The sequence below is a fragment of the Polypterus senegalus genome, chromosome 2 (genome assembly GCF_016835505.1).
Source record: "Polypterus senegalus isolate Bchr_013 chromosome 2, ASM1683550v1, whole genome shotgun sequence".
NCBI classification, from domain to species: domain Eukaryota; kingdom Metazoa; phylum Chordata; class Cladistia; order Polypteriformes; family Polypteridae; genus Polypterus; species Polypterus senegalus.
The window spans coordinates 4,217,097-4,240,622 of NC_053155.1; the positions used below are offsets into that span (position 1 = coordinate 4,217,097).

Here is a 23,526-nt window from a genome sequence, read left to right on the forward strand (position 1 = left end):
TTCCATCCACCCACCAATTTAGAACGTGCACAAACTTCTCTCAGCTCATGCCTTGATTGAGTATCTGGGAGAGAAGTGGAGTTTTACAGTGGAAATAATAGATCGTTGTTTGGAACACACGCATTTCATGTCTGTTCCGTTTCTACAGTAATCTGTGTAAACACATTGTTAAAACAGAAACATTTTTATATTCTAGTAGTAGATGACAAAATGTAGGCATAAACTATATAATGTATGAAGCCTGAAGTCCAAATATCATAGAAACATTTTCACAAGAATAACACAACAATTGCGCTTTTATTCAAAAATATAACTGCAGAAACAAAAAGCCGCCTTAACATGCGACATTGACAGTCGTTTATTGTAACTGCCTCCGTGGTTCAATAGAATCAGTCCCTGCTTGGGAAGCTAAAGGTCACGAGTTTGATCCTGCATCACTCCGTTTTGAGAAGTAAACTTCTCTTAGTCTTACTGTTTTAGAATAAAAGCATACATTTGATTTCGGTCTGTAACAGCCGGTGCAATTTATGATCCTTGTAAAGGTTAGCTTTTTTTTATTCACTTTTCATTCCCTCAGTCGTGTTCAGAATCAATCCATACAACCCCATCTGACACGGCTGTTTTCCCTAAAGACGCGCTATAGCTCTCTGCAGTGTACCACGATGCATCCAAAACCCCCAGGTTGCTGACACACAAACGCTGGCGAAGCTGCCTTCTTCGTATCTCACCGTCACTTGATTTTCTTTTTATTCCGTTTTCTTGAGTGTTCCTGCCAATCCCCGCATGTTGCTGTACGCTGTTTCTTTTGTATTCCAGGACATGCAGAGGAAAGAATGGTAAAGAGCAGTAACTTCAGCGCTATATGCAATAATCAGACACACCCATCTGCCCGTTGTTTTGTTATACTTTTACACCAACATATGTTCCTGTGTTTGAGCACGCAGACACATTTCACAAACAAAACAAGTGCACTTTTATTCAAGACTACCTGTATAACCGAAGAAAAAAGAAAGCAAGTTACAGTAGGCGATTGATACGACAGCTTGCATGGTGCAATGCTAAGAAGTGCTGATTTTCATTCCGTGCTATATAAAATCATCACATTCAAATATTAACAGTTCCCACACACCAAAGGACCGTCCTTCCTACATTTACGACACGTGTACTTGTTGCAATGCACACACCTCTCTGTGCTATGGTTCCTATTACACTGAATGAGCACCTGACACTGTACTTTCTTCCCTGGGGGAAGGTCCCACATCAGAGAATTTCCAGTTCTTGCATAAATTCACACCCGATCTGACGCTGTTCGTTTTAAATAATATTGCATTAGTTACTTTTCGTGGCATTACACGTGTATTTTTTGAGCAGTATAACAAAACAACGGGCAGATGGGGAGTGTCTGATTATTGCATATAGCGCCAAAGTTACTGCTATTTACCATTCTCTCCTCTGCATGTCCTGGAGTACAAAAGAAGCAGCATACAGCAACATGCGGGGACTGGCAGGAACACTCAATAACACTGAATAAAAAGAAAATCAAGTGACGGTGAGATACGAAGAAGGTAGCTTCGCCAGCGTTTGTGTGTCAGCAACCTGGGGGCTTTAGTATGCATCGTGGTACACTGCAGAGCTATAGCGCATCTTTATGTGAAAATAGCCGTGTCAGATGGGGTTGTATGGATTGATTCTGAATGCAACTGAGGGAATGAAAAGTGAATAAAAAAAAAAAAACAAAGCTAACCTTTACAAGGATCATAAATTACACCGGCTGTTACAGACCGAAATCAAATGTATGTTTTTATTCAAAAATAGTAAGACTAAGAGCAGTTCACTTCTCAAAACTGAGAGGTGCAGGATCAAACTCGTGACCTTTTGCTTCCAAAGCGGGGGCTGATTCTATTGAACCACGGAGGCAGTTACAGTAAACTGGTGTCAATGTCGCATGTTAAGGCAGCTTTTTGTTTCTGCAGTTACATGTTTGAATAAAAGCGCAATTGTTGTGTTATTCTTGTGAAAATGTTTCTTTGATATTTGGATTTCAGGCTTCATACATTATATAGTTTATGCCTACATTTTGTCATCTACTACTAGAATATAAAAAACGTTTCTGTTTTGACAATGTGTTTACACAGATTACTGTAGAAACGGAACAGACATGAAATGCGTGTGTTCCAAATAACAATCTATTATTTTCACTCTAAAACTCCACTTCTCTCCCAGATACTCAATCAAGGCATGAGCTGAGAGAAGTTCATGCACGTTCTAAATTGATGGGGGGATCGAATAGCCGGCTGCTCCGAGCTTCTCTTTATCAGCACATTTAAAAGACAAAGGACGCTGGCGGAGAGGTGTGAAGGGATTTAAGAAGCGATTTAAGGTGGGACGGAATTACGAGTTTTTTCGTAGGCTCTGGTAATTCTAGTGTTAAGGGGAGCCACTGTGTTCAGAGCATCTCTCAAGGTCACATTATAATCTGATGTTAGCTGATCTAAATTGTTTTCCACAATTACACTCAACTTACTCAAAGTATCTATAAATTTTGAAGCAGCATAACAATCTAGATGTCGCACTATCTTTGTTTTAATCTGTGAGTGTGGCAAGGGCAGAACTTAATCAAAGGAAATTAAGAAGTGATCGGAAATAACTTCATTTAATGGAGTAATATTTAAATTTTGAATTTCAACTTTGTAAGTTATAATTAAATCTAATGTGTGGTTATGATTATGAGTTGGACCTTTGACAATCTGACAAAATCCTACTGAATTTAACAAATAAGTAAAACATTTGCTAAAAGTGTCAGTTTCCACATCAATGTGTACATTAAAATCCCCCATCAGAACTACGTGATCATAATTTATAGCCAAATCAGATAGAAGGTTGCTAAATTCAGTCATGAACAATGAATATGGCCCTGGTGGTCTGTAGACTAGCACTATAATTGTGTTGGAATCTGTTTTAATATTTAAAATGAATGCCTCAAAGGATGTAAAGTTGCCTAAATTTTTAGGAGTGATTTGCATTTTGTTACAATGAATTATTCCAAGGCCTCCTCCTCGACCAGAATCTCTAGACTTATGAAGGAACGAGTATCCATCTGGTGACGCCTCAGCTAGGGGAACAGTGTCACATTTACTAAGCCAGGTTTCAGTGAGAAGACACAGATCAGATTTTGTACTTAATATATATCATTTACCAAAACAGCTTTAGTGCCAAGAGAGCGAATGTTCAATAAACAGCATTTAAAACTGCATGCTTCTTTCTGAACTGCTGATATATTTTTTGTTTTAATTTGAAGTAAATTTCTATTACAGATGCCCCTGGTGGAGGGTCTGGTTTTATCCCTTGGTCTAATTATACACCTTATTTTTTGGTTATCAATTAATTTAATATTTGTATCAAGACTAAATTTACTGGATGCCCCACAACAGGGATTATGGGTAACAGCTTCAGGAAAATAACAGGTGGGATAAACAACAGCCTGTGATTTAAGATCACATGACTGCGCCTGGATGGTGCTCTAATCAGTCAACCAGGCAGTTTTGCTGCCATATTTTGGGATAATACATAAGATCCCCTCCAGTTAGGATGAAGACCATCTCTTCTGAAAAATCCAGGCCTTTCCCAAAAATCATCCCAATTGTTCACAAATGCTATGCTTTTATTTGCACACCAGGTTTCTAGCCAGCAGTGAAAGGAATGCAATCTGCTATAAATCACATCCCCCTATATAATCTTGGTAAGGGACCAGATACAATTAAATTCTGACATTTTCTTTTAGCTTTGGTGCATAGAGAGATGAAGTTCCTCTTTAATACCTCAGATTGCTGTAAATAAATATCATTAGTGCCAACATGCAGCAATAAGGTAGATACTTCATCGTCAGCAACACGGTCCAATGCGGCCTTTATGCCAGAAATTTTGGCCCCTGCGAGGCATTTAACATTAACTGCTGGTTTAACATAGTTTGGAATTCTAACATTCTGCACTATGGAATCGCCAATTATGAGCACTTTATTATTCTCAGTTTCCACAGGCGCGCTGCGGAGTGCTGAGAATCTGTTCTGGGTCCGAATTGGTGACCTGGGTGCTGGGGGACTAAATTTTGGATTCTTAGACCCCGTCTTACTGTTACCCACTCGCCCTGTGGCTGAATTGGTGCTGCTGATTTCGGCCGTGCACTGACTACAGTGGGACCTGGAGAGACTGAAGCCGAATCAGAAGTAGCCGAATTGTCTAAGCAAACCAAGTCAATCCAATTTTCGGTTTGCCTAATCGCTATCAGATTCCTAACGCGGTCCTCCAATTCGCATATTTTGCCAACCAACTCTAAATTAACTAAACACTTTTGGCAGGTGAAGCTATCTACACTGTCGGCCGGAAAACCTGAGCTGTACATACTGCAGGACACACAACATATAAACGTACGGGCAGAGAGCAGATAGAACTTATGTTAAGTGTTGATGTCATCTTCGCCGTTTTTATAGGTGCTTCAGCGCTTTCCACTTCCAGCTGAATTACTAAGAGACTGTTTGCTTTAAATTTCCATCACCCGCTGAGCGATCTCACTATAAATTTCTCACTGCTGGTTATTTCTACTGGTCAGCTGTCGGCTTTACCTCAGATGAACTTGCTCGGGTGTTTGCGAAGGGCTATGTGCCTGTGGGAGACGCCGCTGCTCTGTGCTGTGCTTCCGCTCGCTCCCAAGTGATATGAATGTGTTATTGTTGGGAGGGCTGATCACATGACAGCACATAGAGTGACCAGAGTGACAGTGACAAGTGGAGTTGACTGAGGTGAAAGACAGGAAGGATGACAAAGATAAGGAGAGACAGACAGAGGAAGATGAGGAGGACCTGCTTTGTTAAATGAGACCACCTACTTGAGCACCACTCTTCTGAAATCCTGTCTTCATGTCCTAAACCTGACTGTCATGACAATAATAAATCCAACCTGTGACACTAGCTCTGTGCCAACGACCATGAAGGTCTCTTCTGTATCCCCACCATTAGAGAAGTTTGGTCTTGATGTGACAATCTGAGATAACAATTCTCAGTCCATCACTCACTTCTCTATTCTGTCTAAACTTCTCAAAAATGTCATGGCCCCCCAACTCACCAGTCACGTAACTGATAATCACCTGATGAAGTCGTCTCAGTTTGGTCTGGGGGCTTACCTGGTGTGCCACTGTGGTGCCCCTAAATATCTTGAGCACTTTGCTGTTCTCCTACACACCCGCTTTACACTCTTTAGTCCAGTGGCCATGTCTTTGTGCACACATCATCATCTGCACTCACACTCACTCGTCACTCTTTGTCATCCCTCTTGTGTCCCCGATAGCAGGTTTGTCCCCCACATGTCCTTTTCACTGACACTCCACTAGTTGCCCCTCACATTCACACATTTGAACCTTTGCTCCTGTCTGTGCAGATCTCATCTTCATGATGCTCATTTCTATTTCTCTTATTTTGATCTTCTTGTTCTTTATTATCCCAGTATGTTCTCACAAATTCCCAGTCCTGATAATAATAAGAATATTAATAATAATAAGGACAAGACTGTCACCTGAAGTCACCACTGAGCCGCTTGTCCTTGTCCCATCTCACTCCTCGTTCTTCAGATCTCGTTGTGTCCATCAATTTCATCCAAACATTTGAAGACAGCATCACTGATGGGTTTTGGCTTACAGCTGTGATTTGAACTCACGTCCTCTGATTTGATGTCATTTAACGTTTTCTCTGAATATTTACTGACTGACTTGTCACAGCACATTCATCCTCATCGTCGTTTTCTCAAATGTTATTCATATTTTCAGCTCAGTTCCCTTTATTGTCACTCTTGTCTTTATGTCACTCAAAGTCCTGTGACCTCCTGGCTGTGTCTGTGTCCAGGTGGTCATTCAAGGTGACACAGTGTGTCAGCGGTGGGATTTGAACTGGCATCACTGTGGTGGTCAGGCCTGTCCCTGAGCCACTGGGCCACACTGTCTGAGGTGACACGTGAGTTTTGACAGAGCAGATGGCTAACTTGTGTTACTTTTGGTGGAGGTTTGAGATTTTAAAGCCTGTGAAGGTCCTACAATCTTTAGCTCACCCACTTGCTGTCCATTGGCCTGTCCTGCCTGATTTGATGGCAAAGATGGCAAATTAAATCACAAAGAGATGAGCTGCTGATGTCAACAAGAGGAGGACAAAGATGGCAGTAATGAGACGTCCAAATGTGACAGGGCTCTGCATTTCTAACACCCAAGAAGAACCTTAAATACAAAGAGGAAAGAATCAGAAGACCCCAAAGAGAACTGTGATGGTCTGAGAGGAGCTTGGGGTCATCTGGAATTCAGCAGCCCAGCTCATCATCATCGGCCTGTGAAGATCAGGAAACAAATCCAAAGAACAAGAACAGCCCATAATAAACAAACAAAATAAGATGAATGTGACGAGAACATCAACTAAGCATCAGTTCATAGCCCAGTCACACATCACACACACAAATCCTTCTAAAGGCTCAAGTGAAGCCCCCCAAGGCAGCCTGTGTCCATCACAATCCCCAGCACTTTCTAGTAGTTTCTGATTTCAGTTGTTCCACCTTGTGACCCTTAGTGGCAAAGTGACATTTGCTCAGCCCCTCTCTGATGTCACTGTTCTGCTTCTGCTTTCCACGTGCACCTCTGTTGGTGTCATGCACATCAGACTTGTGACGTGACCCCATTGTTGTGTATTCACACTTTCTTAGACAAATCGTCACTTGATTGATGACAATGGTGTCACCCTTTATTACGATGCTGGCACCTAGTGCATGTGACGTGTCCTCATTTGAATGTTCCAAAGTATCTTCAGACATCGGCCTTAAGAGGTATGTCTTAAAATGACAGGGAGAACACAAAAATGACGGGGGTCCTAAAGACTGGGACAGCTGCAGTGGATGCCAATACTCTTTAATGTCACACACGTCATTGTCATTGTCACAGAGTGAGGTTTTTAGGATTTATTTATTAACGTGTGTTATATTTTATGTTTGCCCTGAAGAAGTCATTGAGAGAATGGCGTTGGCCCTCAGACTGTGAGGTTTATGTGGTCAGACCTCGAGAATCAGGACCCTCAAACAGGCTGCCATGGGGATGGCGGGGTGCTTCACGTGTGTCTTCAGAACGAAAAGGATTTGCTTGTGATTTAGGACTGAGCTATGAAGAGACGATTGTTTCGTTTTCTTTCACATTCTCTCATATTCTTTATTTTATTTTATTGATTTTATTGAAACATTTCATACAAATAAATCAATTTTCACAAAAATAGGATAAAAACAAATCAATCCCTGAGAAGGAGAACTAAGCAAGCAGAGTAAAACTTAAAGTTAGTAAAAATAAATAAATATATGAGTTAAAATGTGAATAAAGATAAATGGAGAAGAAAAAGAAATGGGGAGAGAATCTGCTTCCTCGGTGCTTTAAGAGCTTATTCTAAAATGTTATCGATGAGATCCTGCCAGGCTTTGAAAAAGTTCTGCACAGATCCTCTAAGTGACAATTTGTTTTTTTTCCAGTTTTAAATAATATAAAACATTAGTTACCCACGGACTTAAAACAGGAGAGTTAGGTTTTCTTCCATTTGAGCGAGACAAGTCTGCGGTGAAGTAAAGGCCATGACAGTTTGTTTGTCCTTCTCCACTTTCAGCCCCTCTGTAAGCCCACCACACACAGCTGTTAGTGGGTTAGGAGGGATTGGGACACCAAGGCTGTCTGAGAGGCATTTAAAGATTTTGGTCCAGAATGATCTTCATTTGATGCAGGCCCAAAACTTGTGACCCAGTGAGGCTGGAACTTGATTGCAGAGTTCGCAGGTTAGATTTTTCCCTGGAAACATTTTGGACAGTTTTTAGCGAGACAGATGTCTTCAATATAATTTAAAGTTGAATAATTGTATGCTTTGCACATTTGGAGCTTGAGTGAATTCTCTGCCACTTCTTCCACTTCTTTTCTGAGATGTTGAGTGAGAGATCTTTTTCCCACTGTCCTCTTGGATCTTTGAAAGAGAGGGACTGTAAAATGGTTTTATATATTGCAGAAATGCTGTCTGAGTCCTCGAAACCAGGCAGCATTGAGCATTGTTAAACACAGTTTCTAATTTGAAGGTAGTAAAAGAAATGTTGGCCCTCCCTGCGTGGAGTTTGCATGTTCTCCCCGTGTCTGTGTGGGTTTCCTCCCACAGTCCAAAGACATGCAGGTTAGGTGGATTGGTGATTCTAAATTGGCCCTAGTGTGTGCTTAGTGTGTGTGTGTGTCTGTGTGTGTCCTGTGGTGGGTTGGCACCCTGCCCGGGATTAGTTCCTGCCTTGAGCCCTGTGTTGGCTGGGATTGGCTCCAGCAGACCCCCGTGACCCTGTGTTCAGATTCAACGGGTTGGAAAATGGATGGATGGATGGATGGATGAAAGAAATGTTGTTCTGGAAATTTAAATTTAGAGTGTAATTGTTTGTAGAATGTGAAGATGTTGTCTATGTACAGATCACTAAGTGATTTAATCCCAAATGTTTTCCAGACATTAAAAACTGTGTATATTTGCGAGGGTGGAAAAATGTGGCACTCGTGCAGAGGTGCCACAGATAACAGATTCTTTATCTTAAAATGCTTCCTACATTAGTTCCATATTCTGAATGAGTGAAGCACAATTGTGTTGTTAGTATATTGCCGATAACTTGCATTTATTGGGGTACAAAGCAAGAAATATAAAAAAGTACTGCAGGATTTTACTTCTATTGCAGACCAAACCTGTGTCTGTTCATCTAATTGTGTCCATGTCCAGTGTGGAAACCGTACCCCCAACACAGACAGAACGACACCAGGATGTATGAAACACGCTCCTTTATTTATTTTTCTTTACTGCACCACAATGCCTTCTCTCATCAACTCTTTCCTTTCTTCTTCTTTCACCAACTCTTTCCTTTCTTCTTCTTCTTTCTCCTCTTCTTTCACCAACTCTTTCCTTTCTTCTTCTTCTTTCTCTTCTTCTTTCACCAACTCTTTCCTTTCTTCTTCTTTCTCTTTCTCTTGGACCTCCTCCTCCTCCTCACAAGCTTCGTCTCCTTCCTCCCAACTCTGGCTCTCCGAGTGGTGGTGGCTGGGCCCTTTTATAGCAGGGTCACTCTTTGGATACGTGGATGTTCCGAGTTCTAAATAAATTAGGTTATTGTTGAATCTAACTTCTTAAAAAAACTATTTATTGATGTATATTGCAAAGTTTTCAAATAAAAAGAGAAGCTTAGGAAGGATATTTATCTTAACAATGTTAATTCTTCCAGCTGGAGTGACATGAAGGGTTGACCATCTATGCGAGTCTTGCTTAACTTTTTCCATACACACAGTGAAATTTTGTTGATAAAGAGCTTTATGTTTACTTGTGATGTTGACCCCTAGATATTTAATCTGATCCACGATGATAAAAGGGAAGGTATCCAATCTAATATTGTGTGCTTAAGAATTCACTGGAAAGAGCACACTTTTAGTCAAATTAATTCTGAGACTAGAAATCTTTTGAAATTCTTTAAGTGCTGTTAGGACTGCAGGTGCAGTATTTTGTGGGTCTGATATATACAGTACCATATCACCTGCATAGAGATACATTTTTCTGTTCAAGTCCTTCTCTGATAATCCCTTTATCTAATAAGCTTTTCGCCAGTGTATTGCCAGTGGCTCAATGGCGATTGCAAAGGTCAGTGGTGACAAGGGGCATTCTTATCAGATACCACGTTCTAGTTTAAAGTAGTCTGAACAAATGTTGTTAATACACACTGAAGCTTCTGGATTGGTATACAGTACTTTGATCCATGCACAAAAATTCGGGCCAAACCCAAATTTCTCCAGTGTAATGGAAAGGTATTTCCGTTCAATCATATCAAATGCTTTTTCTGCATCCAATGATGGGGTATTTGACTTTGTGGGTGAATATATTACAGTAAACAGGCATCAGAGATTGGAAGCTAAGTGTCGGCCTTCAATAAATCCAGTTTGGGCTTGTGATATTACTGAAGGCAGCACTTTCTCCATCCTTCTAGCTAGGAGTTTGGAGAGTATCTTAACATCATTATTCAGAAGTGAGATTGGTCTGTATGATGCACATTGTAATAAGTCCTTATTTTGCTTTGGAAAAACGGTGATTAGTGCTTGGCGAAAAGTTTGAGGAAGAGATTGGTTATCTCTGGCTTTTGTAAATGTTGCTAATAGGAGGGGAGCTAGCTGAGTGGAGAATTTCTTGTAAAATTCTGCAGGGTAGCCATCAGGGCCTGCTGCTGTCCCACTCTGAAGTGACTTTATAGCATCTAGTAATTCTGATAGTGCCAGAGGATAATCCAGTTCCTCTACCCTGAGAATATCTAGTTGTGGTATCTGTGATACATTGAGAAATCGCTTAGTTTGTGTCTTGTCTTCTTTAAACTCAGTAGAATATCAGGATTTATAGTAGTCTCTAAATGTGTGCATTATATTTTTATGGTCAATGATTTTGTCCCCGTTTGTAATCTTCACAGTTGAGTTAATGCTGATGGTCTGGGCTGCTGAATTCCTGATGATTCTCCTCCTTTTCTGATCCCTGACGTGTTCTTCTTGTGATCTTCTGATTCTTTTCTCTTTCGGTGGCCCAGCTGCTGTTTTTCTCGTCTTTTTATTCTTTATTTCTTCTTGTGGTTTGATGTCACTGAGATGTAAATTGTGTCATTTCTAACACCTACCAGAAGGTGGCGATGCTAGCAGGTCACTCTACCATTTTGCTCCTCCATTAATTCTTTCAAATAGGTTGAACTGAATGGGAAGCTCAGGTCAGAGGAGAGCTGGGAGTGGACAGCAATGGTCAGCAGTAATGGGGGTCACTTCACAGTCCACTCAGACTACCTTTTTGCACAGGGGACTGGACATTGGGATGCTGAACGTCCATTCAGAGCTCGTCCTCTGGCTTTATTATAAATTAGGAGAGATAAGAAAACTGAGGTCACCAGCAGTGAGGCCTTTAGTGGACTGAGGTCAGCTGGTCAGTGGCACTGGTCAGCATGTAATATGTGAGTGTCAGAAGTGTCACTTGTCAGTCCTGTCCACCCTGTCCATTATGTCACTGATCACACAGTCAGTCCAGTCTTTGTCACAATAGACAGACAGAGTGTCCTCATTGTCTAAGTGGTCTGACATCAGGAGAGCCCACCATGACAGACACTCGAGTGTTGCGCTCTCTGATGTCCAGCAGTGACCGGCGTGTCTAACAGTAATCTGTGGATGGGGTCCTGCAAATCAGTCAAAGCCCCTCCATGTGCTGAGTCCTCAGTTACAGACACAAATCCAAGGTGGTCCCTCCGCTGTCATCAGACTTTGACAAGTCTGTCTGGACCCTCGAGTGCAGGGAACTGTCAGCCTCATGTCCTTCACATACATGTCCAGTGTCCACATGTCACTTTGAATGACTTTCCACCAGTCAGTGTGGCAGAAAGGCAGAAGATGCTATCAGGTATATAGCGCCTTACCTCATAAGGACAGTGGATTTCAGTGAAGACGGCACAGTCATTGTGGTGTGTGTCCTTCTGTCTATCTGTCCTCATTCATCTCTCTTCTTCTTCACAGGTTGTCTGATTGTGGTCTCACCTCAGCCTGCTGCTCAGCCCTCTCCTCAGTCCTCTCATCTCCAAACTCACAGCTGACATATCTGGACCTGAACAGCAACAACCTGGGAGATTCAGGGGCTCGTCAGCTGAGTGAGGGGCTCAGGAGTGACAACTGTAAATTAAAGACACTGAGGTGAGTAAAAAGGGGGAGGGGTGGGGGTCTGAATGTGTTATTGATTGATGGGCTGACCACATGACAGCACATGGAGTGACCAGAGTGACAGTGACAAGTGGAGTTGACTGAGGTGACAACCAGGAAGGACAACAAAGATGGAGAGGGAAGGAGAGACAGACAGAGGAAAACGAGGAGGATCTGCACTGTCAAATGAGACCACCTACTTGAGCACCAGACCCCACCTCCAACACTCTTCTCAAATCCTGTCTTCATGTCCTAATCCTGACTGTCATCACAATAATAAATCCAACCTGTGACATCGGCTCTGTGCCAGCGACCCTGAAGGTCTCTTCTGTATCCCACCATTAGGACAATCTGTTCTCAATGTGACAGTCTGAGATAACAAGTCTCAGTCCATCACTCACTTCTCTATTCTGTCTAAAGTTCTCAAGAGTGTCGTGGCCCCCCAACTCACCGTCACGTAACTCATAATCAGCTTAGAGCGGACACTTTTAAAAATGGAGGATCTCAGCAAGATAACACAAAATGTCCCAGAGCAGGTGTCACCTCAAGGTGGCTCATCTAACATGACAGTGACTTCAGTAGACACCAATGGCTGCACATCCAGTCCAATAAAGCACTTCTGGAATGAGCTGGAACTGCAAGTGAGGAGCAGAAATGTGAGGCTGAGAAGTCTGAAGGACTGTGTGATGTCAGCATGGAGATAGAAATCAATAAGGAGCCATTCATGTGTCTCAAGGGGTCAACACCTTGGTGAATTCAGGCTCTTTAGAGGCAGAGGAGGCCTACCTAGTGTGCCTAATAAAGTGGCCACTGGGTGCCCCTGCTGATTTTGAGCACTTTGCTCTTCTCCTGCACACCCGCTTTACACTCTTTAATTCAGCGGCCATGTCTTTGTGCACACGTCATCATCTGCACTCACACTCACTCGTCACTCTTTGTGTCTTCTGCTCGTCTCTCCTTGTCGTCCCTCTTGTGTCCCCTATAGCAGGTTTGTCCCCCGCATGTCCTTTTCTCTGATACTTCACCAGCTGCCCCTCACACATACTTGAACCTTTGCTCCTGTCTGTGAAGACCTCATCTTCATGATGCTCATTCTATTTCTCTTAATTTGATCTTCTTCTTTATTCTCCCAGTATTTCCTCACAAATTCCCAGTCCATGTGGTGCACTTGCCCTGTAAGGTCACTCTGATTCTGGTCACTCCTGGTTGGGATCACAAAGTGTCAGGGCCTCTCCCAGTAGCACTAGCTGAGCACAAGCAGGATGGACAGGCCATCACAGAGGGTCCACACTCAGGGGGTCTAACTGACCACCTCAGCAGCTCAAAGGAGGAAACCAATGTGGACCCACAGTTCTCCCCATCCTAAACATCTGTCACTTGTCACTGAGGTTTGACCTCGGCAGGCTAAGCTGGTGCAGGACATGACATCAGGCCAAGTCTTCAAGGCAGGCGTCCTGAGCACAAGGCAGACCAGGGCAGACCCTCACGGTTGTTGTCCCCTTCACTCAGATGATTTTCTTCTCATGAGGACACTAAAGATGTCCCCTCACTGACTGTGATGTGTGTTGAACTCGAGTCTCTGTGGCCTGTAGACACACTAAGGCTGTGTGCTGTAACAGTGATATTTCAATTCTGATATTAATTGTAGTTTTAGTTTATCATTTAATTTATTAAAATTATTTTTTATTTTGATTTCATTCTAGTTTTCAGTGGAGACAACTGTTTTTATTTTTATTTAGTTCTGTGTTTACAATGTTAGTGTTTATTTTATTTAGTTCATGTCTTTTTATATAATGTTCTCCCCATGTCTGCATGGGTTTTCTCCAGGTGCTCCGGTTTCCTCCCACATTTCAAAGACATGCAGGTCAGGTGCATTGCCAATTCTAAATTGTTCCTAGTGTGTGTTTGGTGTGTGTGTGTGTGTGTGTGCGTACCCTGCGGTGGGTTGGCACTCTGCCCGGGGTTTATTTCCTGCCTTGTGCCCTGTGCTGACTGGGATTGGCTCTGGCAGACCCCCGTGACCCTGTAGTTAGGATATAGCGGGTCGGATAATGGATGGATGGATAGCTTAATTTTATTTTTTTTTCTTGTTAAAAGACCACAGATGCTGGCCTACACAAATTTCAATACAAGTTATGTTTCAGTCAACAAAATACACTCACAGTTTACAATGCCATTAAACACAGCTTGACTATCAATGAGCAAACAGATGAAATGGCCTAATGATTGTAGTCGGTAGGTTCAAATGTTTCAACCCAAGAAGCTTTAAATAAGGTGAAGGTCAGTGACGTGCGATGAGGTTCATGGCTGTTGACTCCTTCAGAGTCAAAGTTATAAATATATGAACCCCAAAAGAGTAGCTTATTCACTATTTAACAGGCAGCATGCACATTGACTACTGGTTATGTTTCATATCTCTTCAGCATTCTTTACACACACACAGGTAAGGTAAGAAAGAACGTTACATTTATAGCGGCGAGAGGGACTGAAGAGACTGCATTTGCTCCTCACCCTCCATGTGTTCTAAATTTGCCGGTTCAATTCCATAATTTGTACTCATTCAATAAAAATGAAAGTATAGAGTGGTGTACAAAAAACGGATTTCAATTTTGACCTAAGCTGAAATATTTAGCTGTTTTTAAAAGATTTTAATTCTGATGCTGTTGTGATGTGAGTTTTTGCATATAACTTGATAAATGTTTTGTATGTCTTTATTTGTAATTTAGGCAAAGCAATGTAATTTAGTGTTACTTTGGTGAGAGGCATTCGTGTTTAACCCTCCCCCCCTCCCCTGTTTACAACTAAGTCTCTTTGTAATTTTACGACAGGATTTAGGGGATGTGTCTTAAACCAGTTTGATAAGTATTTCTCTGCTAAAGTCTTTCAACGCCCGCAAGGAAGCCGGGTTACATTAACATATGGTTTGGGGGCAAGTGTTAAGATGTTGTATTCCCCCATCGGTCTGAGGTATGGCTGTTTGGAATTGGCTTGTCTCAGAGGCCTTTAAGTACCATGATGTCCTATTGGCTCTAGGGGTTGGACAGAACATCTATAAATGTACGTGGTTAACCTCACAATCTCTCTCTTGTTAACAACTGATGAAGAAGACCATCACACCATGAACTGAAGACAACACAATGAAGAGCACAGCTTCAGCCATATTGAACAGGCTTAAGGCCTGTTCTAAAAGAAAGCGGAGCAACAATGATGCCTTAACTAGAGACATTTTAAGTAACTAACAAGTCTGTAAGCCACCTGAACTACACATCACCATTTATCAGGTTGTATGGTAGCCAATATTCACATGTACTTTGCATTTTGTTATTATTTATGAATATTTTTAATAATACATTATTTTATGTGTAATTTAACTCCTGCTTGTCTTTTTACTACATCTAATTGCCTCAGGTTATAGATATAGAAGGGAAGGTGGGGATAAGTTATATAGAATAATACCTTATAAACAGTGGTAAGCCTGTGAGATCAGGCATTCTAAGGCTACATATTAAGATAGATAGATAGATAGATAGATAGATAGATAGATAGATAGATAGATAGATAGATACTTTATTAATAATACAATGGGGGAAAGTAGAGCAATATATATTACTCTACCAAGACAAAACAGATGCTTTTAATCAAGTTTAATACAGACTGTTCAACAAATGATTAACAAAATAATATTTTATTTAAGGTCAGCATTTAGTTTTTAAACATTGCATTGTTTTTCTTAGTCTGTTCCCAATTTTTTATAAAATTGAAAACCATTTATGGTCTTTACCTTTATTTGTAAATGAAGTCCATGTGCCTATCCTTCTCCACAAAAATCTCTGTCACATTCTTTTAAAAGTCCTTCTTATTTTCCTTTAGTTTTAAAAGTCTTAAATCTTCCACTTTGTCACTCAGTCAGGTCAAGAAATAAAAATAAACGGACTGCTGCAGTGCCTTTGACTTTCTGGTATCGCTAACTTATTGGCGCCTCTGCATAGAACAATAGCAACATGCACCTGTTTGGCTCACATGCGCCCCCTTCAGGGTGGCACGGTACTGTCTGCCTCATCTTGAGCATTTTTACTACGGTTTTATGTCCGATCAGCAAGACTAAATTTGTCACACACATTCATTAAAGATATTAGCCAGACTGTGGAAAGTCAGTGTGTGTAGTAAACATGTCAAACATTATATTGGTGACATAAAGAGAGACAGCGACAGGCACGTTGCAATTGCAGTCATCAACCCCATCAGTGTGTAAGGAGAGCGCAGTCTGAGGTGAGGTGAGGCTCGTCGCTGCCACCCCTTGTGTTTCTCCCCTGTATTTGATCAGGAAATGCACAAATTCAGAGATTGTTACTATAAAAATTATCAAAATTATTAGAATCATACAGAAAACAAATTTATGGTACAGCCCAGTGGACACATTTATTTTATGTTATTATTATTAGTTTTTTTTCTTTTTTACTTTTCATGATGGCTCCTGACCGCACATCCCTGAAGTGCAGTTCTAGTGCCAGAGAAGTGCTGGAGTTCCACCAAGTACTGATCCAGCTGGTCAGACTGAATCTCCCTGTATGAAGTGCAGTTCTGGTACTCGAAAAGTGTTGGACTAAGTACTAATCCAGCTGGCCCTGCACTGAAACTCTGAGACTCTTTTTCTTCTTCTTGCACGCTACATTTGCTTTTATTATTATCTGCGCTGTAGTTAAAGTATTTCCACACGTTACGTTCCCACTTTCTAAACCCAGCCACAGGGGATGCACAAACCAGTGTGTTTCTTCGTGTCGGTCCCAATCCCAGACGAATAGCGAGGGTTATGTCAGTAAAATTTTGCCAAATCAATATGCGGACAACAATACAAATTTCCATACCACCAGTACTGCTAACCAACAGGGTGCTGACAGAAATTGGGCTACAGTTGGCTGAAAAAGAAGAAGGCAAAGAAGAGGGTGGAGACGTGTCCGGAGGAAAGAGGACAGGAGGAAAGTAAAGAGAGTGGAACTGAGGGTAGGAACTTTGAATGTTGGCAGTATGACTGGTAAGGGGAGAGAGTTAGCAGATATGATGGAGAGAAGGAAGGTTGATATATTGTGCGTTCAAGAGACTAAATGGAAGGGGAGTAAAGCCAGGGGGATTGGAGGAGGATTCAAATTGTCCTATCATGGTGTGGCTAGGGGGTGAAATGGGGTAGGAGTTATTCTGAAGGAACAGCATGTCAAGAGTGTTTAGGAGGTGAAAAGAATGTCAGACAAAGTAATGATTATGAAGCTGGAAATTGGAGGTGTGATGATGAATGTTGTTGGTGTATATGCCCCACAAGTTGGGTATGCAGTAGATGAGAAAGAAGATTTCTGGAGTGAGTTGGATGAATTGATGAACAGTGTACCCAAGGGACAGAAAGTGGTGATTGGAGTGGATTTCAATGGACATGTTGGTAAAGGGAACAGAGGAGACAAGGAGAGGATGGGTAGGTATGGTGTCAAGGAGAGGAATGAAGAAGGTCAGATGATAGTGGATTTTCCCAAAAGGATGGACATGGATGTGGTGAATATGTATTTTAAGAAGAGGGAGGAACATAGGGTGACGTACAAGAGTGGAGGAAGATGCACACAGGTAGATGACATCCTATGCAGAAGAGTCAATCTGAAGGAGATTAAAGACTGTAAAGTGGTGGCAGGTGAAAGTGTAGTTAAGCAGCATAGGATGGTGGTCTGTAGGATGATGTTGCAGGTCAAGAAGAGAAAGAGAGTGAGGGCAAAGCCAAGGATCAAATGGTGGAAGTTGAAAAATGAAGACTGCAAGGTTGAGTTTAGGGAGAAGGTGAGACAGGCACTGGGTGGAAGTGAAGAGTTACCAGACAGCTGGGAAATTACAGCAGATGTAGTAAGGGTGACAGCAAGAAGGGTGCTTGGTGTGACATCTAGACAGAGGATGAAGGATAAGGAAACCTGGTGGTGGAATGAGGAAATACAGGAGAGTATACAGAGGAAGAGGATGGTGAAGAAGTGGGTTAGTCAGAGAGATGCAGAAAGTAGACAAGAATACAAGGAGATAAGGCACAAGGTCAAGAGAGAGGTGGTGAAAGCTAAAGAAAAGGCATATGATGAGTTGTATGAGAGGTTGGGCACTAAGGAGGGAGAAAAGGACCAGTGGGCTACACAGAGGAACAGAGCTGGGAAAGATGTGCAGCAGGTTAGGGTGATAAAGGATAAAGATGAAAACGTACTCACAACCGTGGAGATAGTGAATCAGGAAGTGCAACGGATTAGCAAGGAGGAAGTAAGAACAGCAATGACGAGGATGAAGAATGGAAAGGCCGTTGGTCCAGATGACATACCTATGGAAGCATGGAGGTGTTTAGTAGAGATGGCAGTGGAGTTTTTAACCAGATTGTTTAATGGAATCTTGGAAAGTGAGAGGATGCCTGAGGAGTGGAGAAGAAGTGTACTGGTGCCGATATTTAAGAATATGAGGGATGTGCAGGACTGTAGTAACTACAGGGGGATAAAATTGATGAGCCACAGCATGAAGTTATGGGAAAGAGTAGTGGAAGCTCAGTTAAGAAGGGAGACGATGATTAGTGAGCAGCAGGATGGTTTCATGCCAAGAAAGAGCACCACAGATGCGATGTTTGCTCTGAGGATATTGATGGAGAAGTAGAGAGAAGGCCAGAAGGAGTTACATTCATCTTTGTGGAACTGGAGAAAGCATATGACAGGGTGACTTAGAGGAGTTGTGCTATTGTATGAGGAAGTCGAGAGTAGCAGAGAAGTATGTAAGAGTTGTACAGGATATGAACGAGGGAAGTGTGACCGTGGTGAGGTCTGCGGTAGGAGCGATGGAAGTGGGATTACATCAGGGATCGGTTCTGAGCTCTTTCTTATTGGCGATATTGATGGGCAGATTGACAGACAAGATTAGACAGGAGTCCCCATGTACTATGATGTTTGCTGATGACATTGTGATCTGTAGTGATAGTAGGGAGCCTCAAGTGTCTGTCACAATCCCCAGCACTTTCTAATAGTTTCTGATTTCCGTTGTCCCCCCTTCTGACCCTTAGTGACAAAGTGTCATTTGCTGAACCCCTCTCTGATGTCACTTTTCTGCTCCTGAATCTGTCCAAGTGCACCTCTGTTGGTGTCCTACACAGCAGTAGGTGGTGAAGCTACAAGGTCACTCTGCCATTTGACTGCCCCATTATTTTTTTCAAATCATTTTAACTGAATGGGCAGCTCAGGTCAGAGGAGAGCTAGGACTGGACAGCAGTGGTCAGCAGTAATGGGGGTCACTTCACAGTCCACTCAGACCACCTCTGTGCCCAGACTGGACTGGACTTTGGGATGCTGAGTGTCCATTCAGAGCTCGTCCACTGGCTTTATTACAAATTAGGAGAGAAATAAGAAAACTGAGGTGACCAGCAGTGAGGCCTTTATTGGACTGAGGTCAGCTGGTCAGTGGCACCGGTCAGCATGTGATGTATGAGTGTCAGAAGTGTCACATGTCAGTCCTGTCCACCCTGTCCATTATGTCACTGATCACACAGTCAGTTCAGTCTTTGTCACAATAAACAGACAGAGTGTCCTCATCGTCTAAGTGGTCTGACATCAGGAGAGCCCACCATGACAGACACTTGAGTGTCCAGCAGTGACCGGCGTATCTAACAGGAATCTGTGTGTGGGGTCCTGCAGATCAGTCAAAGCCCCTAAATGTGCTAAGTCCTCATTTTCAGACACATAAGGACAGCGGTAGTCTCAGATTAAAGTGCATTTCAGTGAAGACAGAGCAGTCACTGAGCCCTTGTGCTGTCTGTGTGTCCTTCTGTCTGTCCTCACTTGTCTCTCTTCTTCTCCACAGGCTCAGATTATGTGGTCTCACCTCGGCCTGCTGCTCAGCTCTCTCCTCGGTCCTCTCGTCTCCAAACTCATGGCTGACATATCTGAGCCTGACCGACAACAAGCTGGGAGATTCAGGGGCTCATCAGCTGTATGAGGGGCTCAGAAGTGACAACTGTAAATTAGAGACACTGTGGTGAGTAAAGGGGGCGGGTGGGGGTGTGAATGTGTTATTGATGGACAGGCTGATCACATGACAGCACATGGAGTGACCAGAGTGACAAGTGGAGCTGACTGAGGTGACAGACAGGAAGGACAACAAAGATAAGGAGAGACAGACAGAGGAAGATGAGGAGGAGGAGGAGTTGAGATAGACAAGAAGAAGAAGAAATAGACAGCAGCTGAGAGTCAAGCCAGAGACAGGGGGACAAGGACACAGGGGGGATCAGGACAGCAGACAGTGTGGACAGGAGGAGAGGGGGACATGACAGTCTGGGGGCTGAGGGTCATTTGGAACAAACAAGAAAGAGCAGAGCAGGAGACGGGGGGATCAGTGGACAAGGGGAAGAAACAAGATGGAGGATGAGAGACGAGCAGGAGACGAAATGAGAGAAGACATGAGAGTGAGGAGGAGAAGAAGAGAAAATGAAGAAAGACGGAGCACTAGAGAGACAGACAGGAAGTGACCGCAGGTGAACAGAGACCACCTTCTTTATGAAATGTGACGCGACCAGCAGGCCTTCAGAGGATGTTGACCAATCGCTGAGTGGACTGAGTGACTGACAGGCCGACACACACGTCATGTGACTTAGATGAGCACAGACACTGAGAGGAATTCTGGGTGACATCAGGGGGCGTGTCAGTGTGACAATGCAGTGTGTGTGTGGCGCCCCCTGCTGTTTGTAACTCACACTTGTGTCTCCTCACAGGCTTCAGAACAACAGGATCAGACGAAGTGAAGAGAGGAACCTGAGGTCACTACAGGAGGAGCTGAGTAGGTCTGGACGTCAGCTGACTATCATCACAGGAAAAGACTAGCTCTAGTAATCAGGCAGACCCCTGTCAGTGATGGAGCCCCCCGTCCACTCTCCCCTAAATTCTCCTCTTTCTTCTTTTTCTTCTCCTCTCAGCTCTGCTCCTCATTTAATAAACTCTCCATGTCCCCTCAGCCTGTCTGCTCCTCCTTTAATGTCACTTTTATTTTTAACACCTTGAGACCCTCAACTGTGATAAAACTCAAGCAGACTCAGACCTGCAGATCCCTGAGTTTCACCATTAGAGGCAGTAAAGCAGTGGGGGTCATCCTGTAAAAAGCCCCCCAAGTCGCCTGTCCCATCAAGGAGCAAAGAGAGGTGGACAGTCCAGCTGTGGTGTGACAGGGGGGCTGAGGCTCTAATGACACTGGGGATGAGGCCTGGACAAACCCTAGACAGGACGCTGGTCCATCACAGGACGCCATCAGCGCTCGTCTCCATTGTCACTCATTGTCATTTGAACCCGTGTCTGCTCCGTCCCCCAAGTCCTGTCTGCCATCTGCTGATTCTCCTTTGGTGACACTTTAACTCCTACAAGGCTCAGTTTTGATTTTCATTTTCTTTCTTATTCCATCGTCTCCACTTCACCGTCCCCTCCAGTCGTGTCCTCCTAGTTAGCAGCGGCCTGGACAATTGAGCTGTTAAAAAAGAAATTAACTCTTTTAGGGTGGATGTCGACAGGAGGGGTTGAGGATGCATGCCGACAAAAGTCGACATTCAGGAGTAAAGGGTGACAATCAACTGTTAATGGCGACAAAACTCACTGTTACGGCATAGGCATTCCCTCTCTGATTGGAGGACTGTTAGACTCATTGACTCGGCATCTAATCCTTGAGTGTGCGTGAGTTACGAACTGTAAACAAATGTAAACAAAGGCAAGATGGCATCGATATCTCACGAGGGAGCGAAGCGAGTGCAGTAAAGAAAATACTCAGCACACGATGTTTTGCACATTATTGCTGAGTCAGACTCTGATTTTTCAGAATCTGATTTTGTTGACAGTAATCAGGCAATCGAGGAAGAGAGTGAGGAACTGGTATCAGCTGATCGGACACCTGCTGATGCCATTCCAGCTGAGGTTCGTGTGGGAGGAATACCCAGACATTGATCCGTGGGTCTCGCTACCGGACTTCACAAGACGGCATTGCTTGCTGTTGGACATGACAGATCACCAGCTGCTGGACTACTTCAGGCTGCTCTCTCCTGATGCCGCTTTTCAGCTACTGTCAGACGAAACAAACACGCATGCAGAGCAATTTTTTGAATCACAGGCAGCACTTGCACCGCCTTCACGTTTTTCAAAGTGGAAAAACCCACAACAAAAGACGAGATGAAGGGCTTTGTGGCATTACAAATAGAGATGAGACTTAGACTGGCAATATAACTTCAGGGAGCAGTGGTCCAAATGTGCTTTGTCCTCTAGTGGCTCTGGACAGGTTATGCCATGTGATGATAGGTATGTGCTGCTGTAAAGTTTTATTCACTTCTGTGATAACCAGAAGCAAATCCTAAAGGGTCAGCCAGGCTATAACCCCCTGTGTAAAGTTCAGCCCCTGCTTGACGTTGTGGAACCAACATATAAACATTTGATTTGTCTGTGCATGAATCTGTGATAAAATACAAGGGACGCTTTTTTTCTGCCAATATATGCCAGACAAGCCCACAAAGTATGGCATAAAGGATTTCACACAGGCAGAAGCAAACACTGGTTTCTGCCTGAAAGTAATCACATATACAGGAAAGTATTTCATTCAAAGAGAGAACTGTCCCTTGACAAGTCAGGTTGTGGTGGAGCTGCTTCAGGGCTATGAACATTTGGGTCATGTTGTGTACATTTGGACAATTTTTATACATCACCAGAATTGTTCATGGAGCTACAGAGCAGGGGAATTGGAGCTTGTGGCACAGTGAGGGTGAACAGGAGACACAGGCCTTCACAGGCTGAAGATGAAAAGAGGTGACAATCCGGTTTTCATGCGAGTAGAAATCTTGGTGGCAGTGGCATGGCACAATGTCAAACGGGTGACTTGTCTCTCTACAGTACACACTAACAATACATGTGAGAAAGTGCAGCAACAGACAATTGAAAAGGTGGCACCGGTGCAACTCGTATTGTAAGCAGTGCAATGTGGCAATGCATGTAACTGGCTGCTTTGAGCGAGATCAGCCTGCACAGGACTTTGCTGTATAACATGAATGTGAAATCATAGAGTTTGCAGGCTCATACAACATGCAAGACAGTAACATTTGTCAAACTAAATATTTTTTGTTGATTTGATATGTTAAACAATTGCTTTGTGTTCATTTAAAAAAAAGTTAGTTTTTGGAAAAATATTCAGCCCTGGGAGAAAAGAAACCAAAAAAAAAATTAGCCCTAAAAGAGTTAAAGAAAAGCTGAGGAGAACATGGAGGAGTGTGGAGATGGGATGGACTGGCGCCGTCCACTGTGGGGTCCTGACTTGATGTGTATAGATGGCCACTGAGGGACCACCACCCGAGCTGGACTAAGGGGGCTTAGAAAATGGATGGACAAACAGAAGGGAATAATCTGAACTTGGAATTAAAAAAGAAAGTGGAAAATAAAACAAGAGTGGGAGTGGGATGAGGGTCTAAAGGAAACGAGTGGGGGACCCCAGCCTGAGGGTGGGTAGCTGGGTAATAAAACGCAGAAATGCGACAAGAGTGGGAGACAAGAAAACAAACAGAGAGATGAACAAGTGGGACAAGGAGGTGAGAGTTAGAAAGTGAAGGACAGTCAGTGACACGAGGGGGACGAGGACAGACAAGGAGGAGGAGGAGAAGAAGACGAAGACAAGTCAAGTCAAGTCAATTTTATTTAAGGAGCTCATTTAAAAACATCAGGGGTAAAACAAAGTGCTGCACAGCTTCA

General features: G+C 43.1%; 1 protein-coding gene across 1 annotated transcript in view; it reads left to right on the forward strand.

Moving 5' to 3' along the window:
• LOC120521359 (NACHT, LRR and PYD domains-containing protein 3-like) overlaps positions 1 to 20,770 on the forward strand; it is a 62,593-nt gene extending 41,823 nt beyond the window's left edge. The window contains 3 exon segments of the mRNA XM_039743031.1: positions 11,597 to 11,770; positions 19,625 to 19,798; positions 20,532 to 20,770. Of these exon segments, the coding sequence (XP_039598965.1) occupies positions 11,597 to 11,770; positions 19,625 to 19,798; positions 20,532 to 20,640 (457 nt within the window). The 3' untranslated portion in view covers positions 20,641 to 20,770.
• The last annotated feature ends 2,756 nt before the right edge of the window (positions 20,771 to 23,526 follow it).